At 38.1% G+C, this 12,438-nt stretch overlaps 1 protein-coding gene across 1 annotated transcript; it reads right to left on the minus strand.

The window, feature by feature from the left end:
- Window positions 1-417: 417 nt before the first annotated feature.
- LOC306995532 (uncharacterized protein) lies at window positions 418-12,162 on the minus strand. The gene is made up of 12 exons (XM_079607225.1): window positions 12,017-12,162; window positions 10,997-11,077; window positions 10,706-10,867; window positions 6,827-6,922; window positions 4,980-5,075; window positions 4,803-4,901; window positions 2,656-2,760; window positions 2,467-2,574; window positions 2,264-2,356; window positions 1,961-2,121; window positions 1,443-1,552; window positions 418-1,132 (listed from the first exon to the last, which is right to left on the minus strand). The coding sequence occupies exons 1-12, from the start codon at window positions 12,141-12,143 to the stop codon at window positions 982-984; spliced, it is 1,389 nt and encodes a 462-aa protein (XP_079463351.1). The 5' UTR covers window positions 12,144-12,162; the 3' UTR covers window positions 418-981.
- Between the last annotated feature and the right edge of the window lie 276 nt (window positions 12,163-12,438).

The following is a 12,438-nucleotide window of genomic DNA, read 5'->3' on the forward strand; positions in this document are numbered from 1 at the left end:
TGCGTTATTTTGTCACTTATTTGGATTAGTATGCTAGCTGGAGCCATTTACATCCAGTCTTTGTGCTAAGCTAGGCTAGCGGTGGATGTGTCAAACAGACTTATAGCACGCACGGAGATGAAAAAGGTATGTATGGACTTATCTAACTCTGGGGGATACGGTGAATAGGCTAAAGTCCCAAAAAGTCGGAGTGTTCCTTTAAGACAAACCATGTGCAAATTCATAAATCCACTTTTATATGCTTAAACGCTTATTTTTTCGGGTTGACAGCTTATAAAAACTTATTTCTGGGTTTATTTAGCTTGTTTGCTGTACATCTCGTCACACAGCAGCTTTTAAACATTGTTTTTATTTTTGTTAGAAGCAAGAAATGACAAGGAGGCAGCTTCACGTAATGCAAAGTCAATGCAGACGGTTGGATTTACTACAGTAGTCAAGTCACCTTTATTTATATATATATTGCTTTTTACAATACAGATTGTTTCAAAGCAGATTTACAGAGATAACAAGAAAAAATAATGCAACAAAGTTTGTTTAGAAGAAAATAGCGTCGCAGTCCAGTTTAAGTAAGTTCAGTGATAGTTAATTTTTTGTTGTAAAAAAGTTATTAAAAGTCAGTAAAGTTGAGTGAGTGGATCTCTGAGCTGGTGTGAGTGAGTGGAGGCGGGGCTAATTTGCATATTCATGGGTCCGCGATTATACGCGCTTAGAAAAAGCAATGGAAAATTACTGCTTCACAGCATTGTCCTGTGACACTAAAAATCTCTTAACTTGTGAGCACAAATATCTCTTGAAACCACACAATCATAAGATTAAAATACAACAGCAAGCATTCTGAGAGCAAGGGAAATAAGTAATATAATAAAAATTATTAAAATGGAATGGAATAATTAAATGATTGATTAAAGCATTATAAATGAATAAAGAAACAAATAAAACACAACAAATGTGTTCTTGAAGCAACACACAAACGGGTTGCTATTAAGAATCCTTCGGTCCTTTACATATAAATTTCATTTTGATGGAGCAGTGGTTGTCATTAATATTCATATTTCTGGATATATGTGCACAGTCCTCTCCTCCCTCTTGTGGATGTCCTTGCCAGTCATCCGGCTGCCCAGGTCCCCAGTGTCTGTAACATAAAGCCAAAAAATGCATATAGAAAAACTCTGACTTTCCATCTAAAGTTCTAAACTAAAGTTAATTGTATGGTCATTTAATCCCATGTCCATACAACAACTATTCAAATGGCTGAAAGGTTGTTTAAAAAAAGTTGCATCTTGAATTGATTGCTTCCCTACTTTCGTTTACAAAGGGCAATAATTGAGGGGAATAACTTTAAGATATCCAGTGGAAGCTGTGGATACAGCTGTTTGTAAGGGAATGGCAATCATGGAAAATGAATTCGATATGGAAAACTGTGGCTGCATAATTCAACTCACACTTTGTCCATGGTGCAAGGAGTGTCATCCGCCCATCTCCACTGGCCTGTGGTCTCTTCCGTTAGACCGATCCAGTATTCAAATGGTTTGGCCAAAAGTGTAACAACTTCCTAGGAGGAGAGATATAAAAAAAAATACTGAAAGGCAGAATAAAGTGTATTAACCCTTTTGTGCACAGACACCCAGTGATTTGGTACATATATGATTTTATTCTGTTTTTTTGTTGATAGAAGCGCTACTGCTGCGTGATGTGACGATGTTTGTATCCTCATGTTCTGTTTTTTATTTTATTTTTTTAAATTAGCATTTATCGTTTCCTTCCATAACACTTACAGCGAAAACATTAACTCTTGTCCGCTATTTAAAATACCCTAAAAAATGGAAACATTCCTGCTTTAAATTATAAAGCAATATGAGAGGTAGAAAAAAAGGTGGTTTCTCACAGTGACCATGCGCTTGAAAGGGTTAAGGAAAAGAGTGTTTGTGAGAGTGTGTATGTGTGTGTTTCTGTTACTCACCCACTCCTCCTCTGAGCCTTCTTCTAATTTCAAGAGTAACGCGCCCTGCTCTTCGCAGTAATCTTTAGCTTCGGTCCAGTTCATTGAGTGACCAGAGAACAGGTAACAGCTGTTGCTGAACGGGATCCACTCGGTGTCAGTACAGCCGGACACAAGCGAGTCTATGTAGAGGACAAGACTAAATTAACACTTAAGTTCTCAGACAAAACATTCTGTCATCATTTACTCCACCAACAAAATAACAGCATTAAAACAGGAACTACATAAGCACAATTTTGCACCTTTAATTTAGAGTTTACTCACTGGTTAATGATAGTTTATAAGACAAAGCTTGAACTATTGATCTCAGTTCCTCCACTGTATTCTTGACGTCCGCCAGTGAGTTTGACATGCCCGCTTTAACCGGAGACAAAAGCCAAACAGAACAATATATCAGCCTGATTATAAGAAAAGCACAATTGAAGAACATGGTATTTCATGAATACAGTTCGAATTTCTAAAATTACTTTGTGTATGTTGAAAAATCAGATATGACGTCATAATGGCATGTGTTAGTTGATACTGAAGAGCTGATACTGAAGAGTTCAAATTGTCCATCAAATCATTTTGGTGATCTGTAGAAGAAAGAAATAGAGATATACAGCTTGTCTTAAATATGAGGATTATTCAAAGCTGAATGTACGTCCAGCACTCACCCAACTTTTGTTGGTTTTCCTCTTGTTTGGATGCGAGTGAACTCAGTGACGAGCCGAGATCGGTCATCAAGGTCACAATATTAGACAACTTCTTTCCATGCATTTCTTTTGGAGAGTAAGAGGGACAAATCATAAGTAAATAATCAATGTTTTTATGCACATATCAAATCTTAGACTATTTATTTAGTGTCAAAGAGAAGAGGTGATTAAGGGAACACGCCGACTATTTGTGACTTGATCTTATTCACCGTATCCCCCAGAGTTAGAGAAGTCCACACACACCCTTCTCATCTCCGTGCGTGTCGTAACTCTGTCTGACGCACCCACCGCTAACCTAGCTTAGCACAAAGACTGGAGGTAAACGGCTCCAGCTAGCATACTGCTCCCAATAAGTGACAAAATAACGCCAACATTTTTCTATTTACATGTTGTGATTTGCATAGTCACAGCGTGTAGAAATAACAAGGTCACATGAGACACAGCCATCTTCTAACCGTATACATACTGGGAACTATATTCTCAGAAGGTGAAGCACGGCTACTTCTGCGGAGTGATTTGCCCGCAGCGCATGAGAAGCCCAGCGGTGTCTCTGTGTGTGTGTGTGTTGTTTGATTACAGTATTGTATTTAAGATGGTGTTAGACTAAATAAATGGTATTTTAAATATCATCTGCATATCTCCGTTGTGTTGACTAAACATTAGGCCTAATCCAAGTTTATAATTGTGTATCTTTAATTTGATATTACAATTTCATCTACACATTAAGTGTAATTTCAATTGGTTACATATTTCTCATTCTTTAGACAGTTGTTGGAGGAGCAAGATGGTGTTGGAGGTGTTTGATGTTTTGTCAGATGAACCAGTCAGTACCAGTCATGTCAGTCCTCAACAGTACACAAAAGTAAAGGGAGTCTCAATCCTCTAATAGTGCAGTAACAGCCGTCATGCAATTGCTACACATAGTTGATCTCACCCTGCAAAAACATTTACAGTGAGCTCACAGTCACACACACGACCTGGTCTGTCTCTGTATTGTTTTGCCTGTGTAGTTGAAGTAATACCGTCTAATATGTAGTAAACTGCGGCTGAACCAGTATGTTGCTGTTCTTGAATTCATACAAGTTATTGCTTAGCTTCAACACTAGTCTGTTTTTCCCCCCTCCGGTCTCCACTTGGTCTCGGTCTTGGTCTCGACTTGGTCTTGGTCTTGACTTGGTCTGTCTTGGTCTTGGTCTTGTCTTGGTCTCGATACGTTGGTGTTATTTTGTCACTTATTTGGAGCAGTATGCTAGCTGGAGCCATTTACCTCCAGTCTTTGTGCTAAGCTAGGCTAGCGGTGTGTGCGTCAGACAGAGTTACGACACACACGGAGATGAGAAGGGAATGAAAGATTTTGTATTTTCAGTCATCAGATTTATTTACATTGTGACTGTGTATCAGATGTAATCCACTCTGTCTGTGTCTGCAAAGGTGTGTGCCAAATGGCCCATTCAGATGTATGGCCCACAGAAACTGATTGGTGTGAATGAATAAAAAGAATCAGCATTGCTCAGAGTGGATTAGGAAGTTAGATCGATCTCCTGTGGGAGGTCCTAACAGGTTTCTATTGTCTTCATGTATAAAGTTCTGTCTCACAAACAGAACTTTGGGTGAAGATTGTTGAAGGACGACATGATAACATCGCTGCTGAAGGACTGCTACACTACAAACCTTCAATAAATTCTTCTCCCCACAAGAACTCTGGTCAAGCTTACTTATTTTATGTATTAGAGAAATCTAATACATTGGCGAGCCACCCATACCACTGGTCGGCCAAATACAGCAAAATCTAACAGGTATGTGTGGACTTATCTAACTCTGGGGGATACGGTGAATAAGATCAAGTCACAAAAAGTCAGCGTGTTCCTTCAACAATCATGTTCTGCTGAGAAACTTAAATCATGAAAAAATGAATTGCATTAAAGATTTGACCCCAAACAGACATTGGTAATGTCACATTTTTCATGGAGGTCATTTATGTTTAAACTGTTCTAAAAATATGACAAAAGATCACGAATTATCATCCTGATACTTCATTTTTTTTTTATCCATAAATGGCCTAATAAAACAAAATAAAACATCAGAGTTGCGCCAGTCAAGACACTAACCGTTGGCCATTGTGTTACTTGATCTAAACATGTTCAAAGATGAACTCAGACTCGACACCAAATTCTGCAGCTCAGAAACTTTCTTTTCTAAGTCACTACCTGTAAAAAAAAAACATTGTTAATTAAAAGTCCATTATCAAAACTGATCTGTGATGATTATGATGATGAAGTTCTCACCTGAGATCTGAACATCAGATTTGACTGAGGTTAGATCAGAAGTATGGCTACTCATCCATCTCTCCAGCCTTGAGAACTTTCTTTCTTGATGCGAAACTTTAAACCAAAATAAACAGACAAACATACAAACTTTTTCAATACTCATATGCTAATTCAAATAGTTTATTAAAGCTCAGAGCAAAGCAGTTCAGTTCATATCACAATTGACCATTTGCAGGGAGCTTGATTGACAGGTGATCTGACCAATCATACTTCGCCATCCACCATTTTGTCCGACAAATGCAGTCAGGAGAGTTAGTAGATTAGCATGGGAGGATTTGACTTGAGAAGCGGAGTGTACTGACGCCTTTCCGCGGTTAAAACAACATTCCGTCTGATGTTCATTCATGTTTATTTGATGCTATAAATGTAGAACATCATATTTTTAGAACATCAACATCAAGATTTTTAAATGAAACATTTATATTTGAATCAGTATGTGTGTTTATTTTAATTACACTGAACAAAATTATAACCACAACACTTGTTTTTGCCCCCATTTTTAGGGGTTACACCCCTACTCTTTTTCAAAGGACATCCTGGGCTTTTTAATGACCACAGAGAGTCAGGACCTCGGTTTACGTCTCATCCGAAGGACGGTGCTCTTTGACAGTATAGTGTCCCCGTCACTACACTGGGACGTTAGGACCCACACAGACCACAGGGTGAGCGCCCCCTGCTGGGTTCACAAACACCTCTACCATCAGCAACCTGGTTTTCTCAGGAGGTCTCCCATCCAGGTACTGACCAGGCTCAGCCCTGCTTAGCTTCAGTGGGCAACCAGTCGTGGGCGATATGGCTGCTCACAATTATGAGTGGACACGCCCCCTATTGCTGATTGGCTCACTCTCTCCTCCCCCATTATGAGTGGACACGCGCCCTAGTGCTGATTGGCTCACTCATTCCTCCCCCATCATGAGTAGACACGCCCCCTATTGCTAATTGGCTCACTCTCTCCTCCCCCATTATGAGTGGACACGCCCCTACTGCTGATTGGCTCACTCTCTACTCCCCCATTATGAGTGGACACACGCCCCCTACTGCTGATTGGCTCACTCTCTCCTCCCCCATTATGAGTGGACACACGCCCCCTACTGCTGATTGGCTACAAGTGTGCTACACTTTTAGCAGCGTTTCTCAGAAATCGCTTACTTCACCTTAAAAGTTGCTTAATAAACATATTCATAGTTCAAAGTGCATTAACTAATGTTAACATTAACTAAGATTAATCAATTCTTTAGAAGTATTGTTCATTGTTAGTTCATGCTAACTAACAAATCTAACTAATGTTAACAAATGAAATAACATGTTAAATTCACTTTGTACTTTATGCACTTCATTGAACTTTAAATATTAATATTTTCCCCTATATCGTTCATTGCAATTGAAATTCCTTGGAAATATATTCAGTGTTAATGTCTCCAATAAGAAAACATGCTGAGATTTGAATGTGGCCCAAAGTATCATAACCAGATCCAGTTAATGTTATATGAGATATTTTAAAAGAGAGCATAACAAGATAATTATATTTTAATTATAAGGTCTTATTAATTAATGAAATAACTTTATTAAATTTAAAATTAATATTAATTTTGCCTTTCGGTCTTACCAAAGTCACGTTGCTTGTTTTTTAGATAGTAAATAGTTTAGTTGTAAATAGTCTAATATTTTTTGTGTTTCATTCTGTTTCTGCACTTGGTTGCCAACTGTGAAACTATATATATATATGATAAACAATCAAGAATATGAGAGTTTGCTCTTAAAAGTATTTCTATGGATGTCTCCTTTAAATGATCAGATTTGCAGACCTGCATCACTCAGTTCGGATGTCAGCGCTGATACAGCAGAACTCAAACTGTTCATCAAACTCTTCACTTCAGTGTGTGACAGACCTTGCTGGCGCTCTGTGAAAAAGAAGTAAAACAAGTCCTGCTATTACAGTCAGAAATACACAGTTGTGTCCTGGTAGGAATTTTTTTTCGATTTCAATTTTCATGTTGTCAGCAACAGATGTGGTAGTTTACAGAATGAAGACGATGAAGATCAATGCTACTTTCTTTAATAAACATTAAGATAATACATAGATGACACAGAGAATGATCACATAAACGACTCGCACTACAGACGAGAACCGACAATGAACTGAATGAGACGGAGTATAAATGGGAAAGTTAATGACAGACAGGTGAACGTAATCAGTAACAAAGGAGACGAACTGGGAGGTGATTGAGGGGCTGTTTACGCGACACCGTTTTCAACTAAAAACTTTAAACTTTTTATGTGTTTTGGCCGCTCGTTTACACGACAACGGCATTTTAAGTGCCTAAAAAAGCTAACTTTTGAAAATGGGTTTCAAAGTCTCCGTGCAAACAACAAAAACGTTAAATGATGACGTCATGCACATGTGTATTAGGCTACATGTTCAGTCTATAGTGTTTCATCGCCAATCCGCCATCTAATGGCCTGGCAGCAGAATACAGCGTTTTTAATTAGTGGTCGACCGATATTGTTGTTTTTTTTATGGCCAATGCTGATATCTTCGAGAGCAGGGTGTCCGATGGCCGATATAAAGCCGATATTTTATATATATATATACTTTATATTTAATCATTATTTAATAAATTAGAAATCTTTAAAATGAACATGCTTATACTTTAGATGGCAACTTCTTGAATCTGCAATCCTATTACACTATTTTTCCAAATAAAGTAATTGTTTAAAAACATGAATATGTGAATAAAAAGGAAGTAAACACTGTAACGGGGCACTCGGTAATCTAGTAATTTCGTGTGCATTGGTAATCATATTTTTTACAAATAAAGACAAGGTAACGCTCATTTTACATACAGCACACAGTGAAAACGATATGAATTTGACACATTGGACAACTGGATATAGCACAGGATATTTTAAAATGAAGGATTTAAAGTTTTTCGATCGCGTCTCCTGTGAAGCTGATCTCCTGTCCGCATTCACACGGCCGTCACTCGCAGTAACACGTTTTTGCAGGCTACGCTACACATGCACACTTCATAAGATATCACAGCTGGATTTGATTAAATATGCAAGGTTTGTGAAATTAAATGTTTATTAGATATGCAGAGATTTGTTTAAATGATGTAGATGCGCATTTGCTGAATGTTGACGGCAAACGAGAAAGTTTTTTAGCCTGATTGTTTGCCTTTTCTGTTACAAATATATAAAAGCAAACGCTTTACTTTTTGTATACCATTTACTTTGTTTACCAGTTCTGTCAAACAAAGTATTAGATATGACTGACAGAGATCGAAAACTACTGAAGACGGAGAATGTGAGTGAGCGCTGTGTGATCAGGCGCGCGCTGCCGTTCTGGTGTTTTTAGCGCCGCCCGTCAAAATAAAAGTCCCACTTTAAACACCAGAAAAATCAGAAAAACTTGGAGTTTACTCGGCCATGGCGATATATCGGTCGACCACTATTTTTAATCCTTTTCACGGATCTGTGTGATTGGGGATCGTTTTCGACAATGATTCGTCCAATGCCTATTTCACACTACACAACTTTAAACGTCGGCAGATCGCTGTGCTGTTTAGACTACATGACTTGCTCTGGAGTCTTGAAGTCGTTGTGGTGTTCACACTACGTGACACTACGTAAATGAACTGCAACAGGGGGTTACACGCTACACGAGCTGACAACAACGCTGTCACCCAACGACTCTATCCGGTCCCCAAACCACATTTTGTCACGAAAACACACGCGAGAAGTGGAATGGGAAATGACGCGAAATAGAAGTTGTCTATTTGAAAATGGACGTCGGGACAAAATTGGCGGTGAAAAAAAAAAACAGTTGTTTGCGCAATGATCTCTTTAGAACCCCCAAAAAAGAGAAAAGAATATGGGTGAAAGGATGGATAAGCACACGCGGGCAGCAGGGATTGCAGGGACAGTAACCTTTATTACTGATTACGCATGTGAAAATTTTTGGACGAGAATTTCGCAATCAGTGTGCAAGGCCCTTAAAGGGGTCATGACATGAGAAACCAAATTTGCCTTGATCTTTTGGTATATAAGAGGTCTTTATACCATTAAAACGTCCTGCAAGTTTCATAGCTTAAGACGTCCTCCCCATTATAAACGAATCATTTATTTAATCAAGCTCTAAATACAGCTCGTTCTGGATCCATGGTAAGAAGTGACGTCACGGTACGAAGTGACGTACCAGCGTTTGCATATGACCGCCTCCAGCACAAGACAACTACGCTTTAAGCGCAAGACAACTACGCTCACTTCGTATCGTTGTCGCGCCCGCGCGCCGCGCGCCTCACAAGTGTTCAGTCGACGGAGAGCGAGTGGGTCTGTGTACTGGGAGATTACGACGCCACAGATGTGCTGTTCCTGGCTGTGGACAAACTACATCTTTGAATACGCTGCGAAAGATCCAGTCGGCAGGGAAAAATGGATGCACTTTATTTTTTGCGGACGTCTCAGTCACGGCAGTGTTAGTTTAAGCGTCTGTTCTATACATTTTAAGGATGACTGTTTTGCGCTTTGCCAGAAAACTGTTGCTCAAAGATAAGTCCGTGCCGTCTATTCTGGGCTCAACAACGACGACGCAAACTGTAAGTAATGTATTTAAAACTTTAAACTACTTTTTAAATACGCTGAAAGATCCAGTCGTCAGGGAAAAATGGATGCACTTTATTTTTTGCGGACGTCCCAGTCACGGCAGTGTTCTATACATTTAAGGATGACTGTTTTGAGGAAAAAATCCCAATATGATGATTGGCTTTGCCAGAAAACGGTTGCTCAAAGATAAGTCCGTGCCGACTATGGGCTCAATAACGACGACGCAAACTTACTTTTTACCATGGCTAATATAAACACATTTGTATAAGAGAATCTTGAAAATATGTCGCCTTTCTAGTAGGCCTACATGTGATAGAAAATTAAAAATGTTGCCTTTATCAATGCTGCATCTTCAAAGATGGCCTGTCTGTGCATGCATTTTTGTCCGTGGTACACCCTATCATTTCATTGGAATTAGTTATAATGTTAAACTGTTAGCAAATGAAGCTATAGGATAATTATGCAACAATAATCCGTTTTCAAGTGTCTCGGGTTATTTTTTTTTTATTAATTCAAAATAGTTTAACTTTCCATGTGGACACGGGCTGATCCAGTCTTCGTTGTTGTGGTGATGGTTCATTTTCCTCTGATTCTGGCTCAAACATAATAAGGTTTTATCATTGCAAGAGCCATCGCTTCGCATGCATCACCCGCTATTAAACAGTTACGCCGAATCCGCAAATGTTCTGGCTGGGGGCGTTAATAATTGATGCATGGGCACTGACGTTAGCCAATCACAACCGTGGGCGTTAACACTGAACTCTTAAAGGGGAAACACCCCCAAAACAGACTGTTTGAATCAGAGGATGAGAAACAGGGTGGGAAAAGGTCATAAATCACTACATTTTAAAAGTTTTTTGTAAAAAAAACTATAGTAATACTATAATTGCACCTAAGGGAACATAATAATAAAATTAAAAAAACCATGTCATGACCCCTTTAAGACTAAAGTGAACTGAATCACATGAAACGAACACACAGGAATGAAACTAACACAAAACACAACATAATCATGACACATGTGTTGGTTTTGGAGGATTTAAAAACTGTCCATAACAAAAAATAAAAAAAGATCTCACCCAGCTTTTGTTGGTTTTCCTCTTGTTTGGATGTGATTGAAGAGGCAAGATTGGTCATCAAGGTCTCAATATTCTTCTCTTGAGGTTTGGCTGAAGTTTGATTGGAACTATGAATGTCCATCCAACTCTCCAGCACTGAGAATGTTCTTTGTTGATGAAAAACTGTGAACAAAAACAAACTTTTTTTTGTAATTCGCATAATAAAAGGCTGTAAAAAAATGTTTGCATTACTTTTTAAATTGCAAATATTTTACAACGCAACACTTTCAAAGTATGATGTTAACCACTCACGGATGACAGAAGTCATGATGATGAAAATAATCATGCAGACTGTTCCTAGAAGCACAAAGATGCCAGTTTTTCTGCTACGACCTGCAGAAAACAACACACCATGAGAAATAACATTCTACTTTCTTTTATTTCTTTAAAGCAAGACAGTCTTTCTGTTCCTTAAACAGTAGCGCACAGCGCTAGCAAAACCAACGTCATGGGTTCAATTCCCAGAGAAAGCAAGAACTGATAAAGAATACTTTCTTGAATGCAATGTGGATCAATGTGAATGTGATGTGCAATATGATCAGGAAAGTATTTTACAAAACACGTCACGCCTGCATCCATTCAGTTGTTGCAGGATAAACTCCAAAGCTTAAAATCGAATTAGTAGTTTTACAACGGAAAGGTTTTTTAAGAAAGTAAGAAAGAAAGAAAGAAAGAAAGAAAGAAAGAAAGAAAGAAAGAAAGAAAGAAAGAAAGAAGGATTAGTTAGAAAGAAAGAAAGATTAGTTAGAAAGAAAGAAAGATTAGTTATATATGTTGCAGGATGAAATCCAAAGCTTAAAATTGTATAAGTAGTTTTACAACGGAAAGGTTTTGTGAGCAAATGCAAAGTTTTTCGGGGGAACGCGGCAATATTTTTTCCCTCGCATCTCATATTTTTTCAATCACCATGTTCCTTCAGGGCTCCGTATCTTTGTTCAAAATGTTCACAGTTTTCATTAACACACATTAGCCTCAATGCTCAGTTCAGTAGTTCATGTTCATTCAAATAATGAATCAAATGCTATAATAATTCTATTTTGAATATTAATTTGAAGGTTAATTTCTTTGTTAAGCATCATATATTGCTTCGCGTCATGCCTAACAACGCCCTTCAGCCGCGACTTATTCACGACAGCACAGCCTCTCGTACCTTTCTTATTTAAAGTGATTATAAAGTGTAACCAGGCATTAAGGTAGTTGTACATCTAACTAAAAGTCTTTCTCTCATAATACATATTTCTGTATCAAATACAATTTAGTATCATAGCAAACCTTTGCTAAATGTCGTCTTCCGTTCATATTCCATGTCCATTTTCACGATTTCTTCACAACTATCAATTTTCTGATAGACCATCATAACTTTTGCTGCTACTTGCTTCCTAGAGAATCCAGAACACATTCAGAACAGCTCCTGCAATGACAGTGAACAGGGCATTGGTGTATAATAACAAACTTCCGTTCCTCTTTTCAAAGAATATTGTGTAACTAGATGGTAAAGTTCGTAGACCAACTTTAAGTTGGCTTGAAAAAGCCTAGCCAGAAAGTTTGAAAATGTTCTAGCATGGTTTATGATGATTTATCATGTTTCTACACTGTAAAAAATGTGGCTGCGATTAGTTAAAATTTGTTGAGATAACTTAAATATCCAACTTAACCAAACTAAACTTAAGTTAACTAAACTTAATATTTTAAGT

This window comes from Phoxinus phoxinus (genome assembly GCF_949152265.1).
Source record: "Phoxinus phoxinus genome assembly, chromosome: 3".
Lineage (NCBI taxonomy): Eukaryota > Metazoa > Chordata > Actinopteri > Cypriniformes > Leuciscidae > Phoxinus > Phoxinus phoxinus.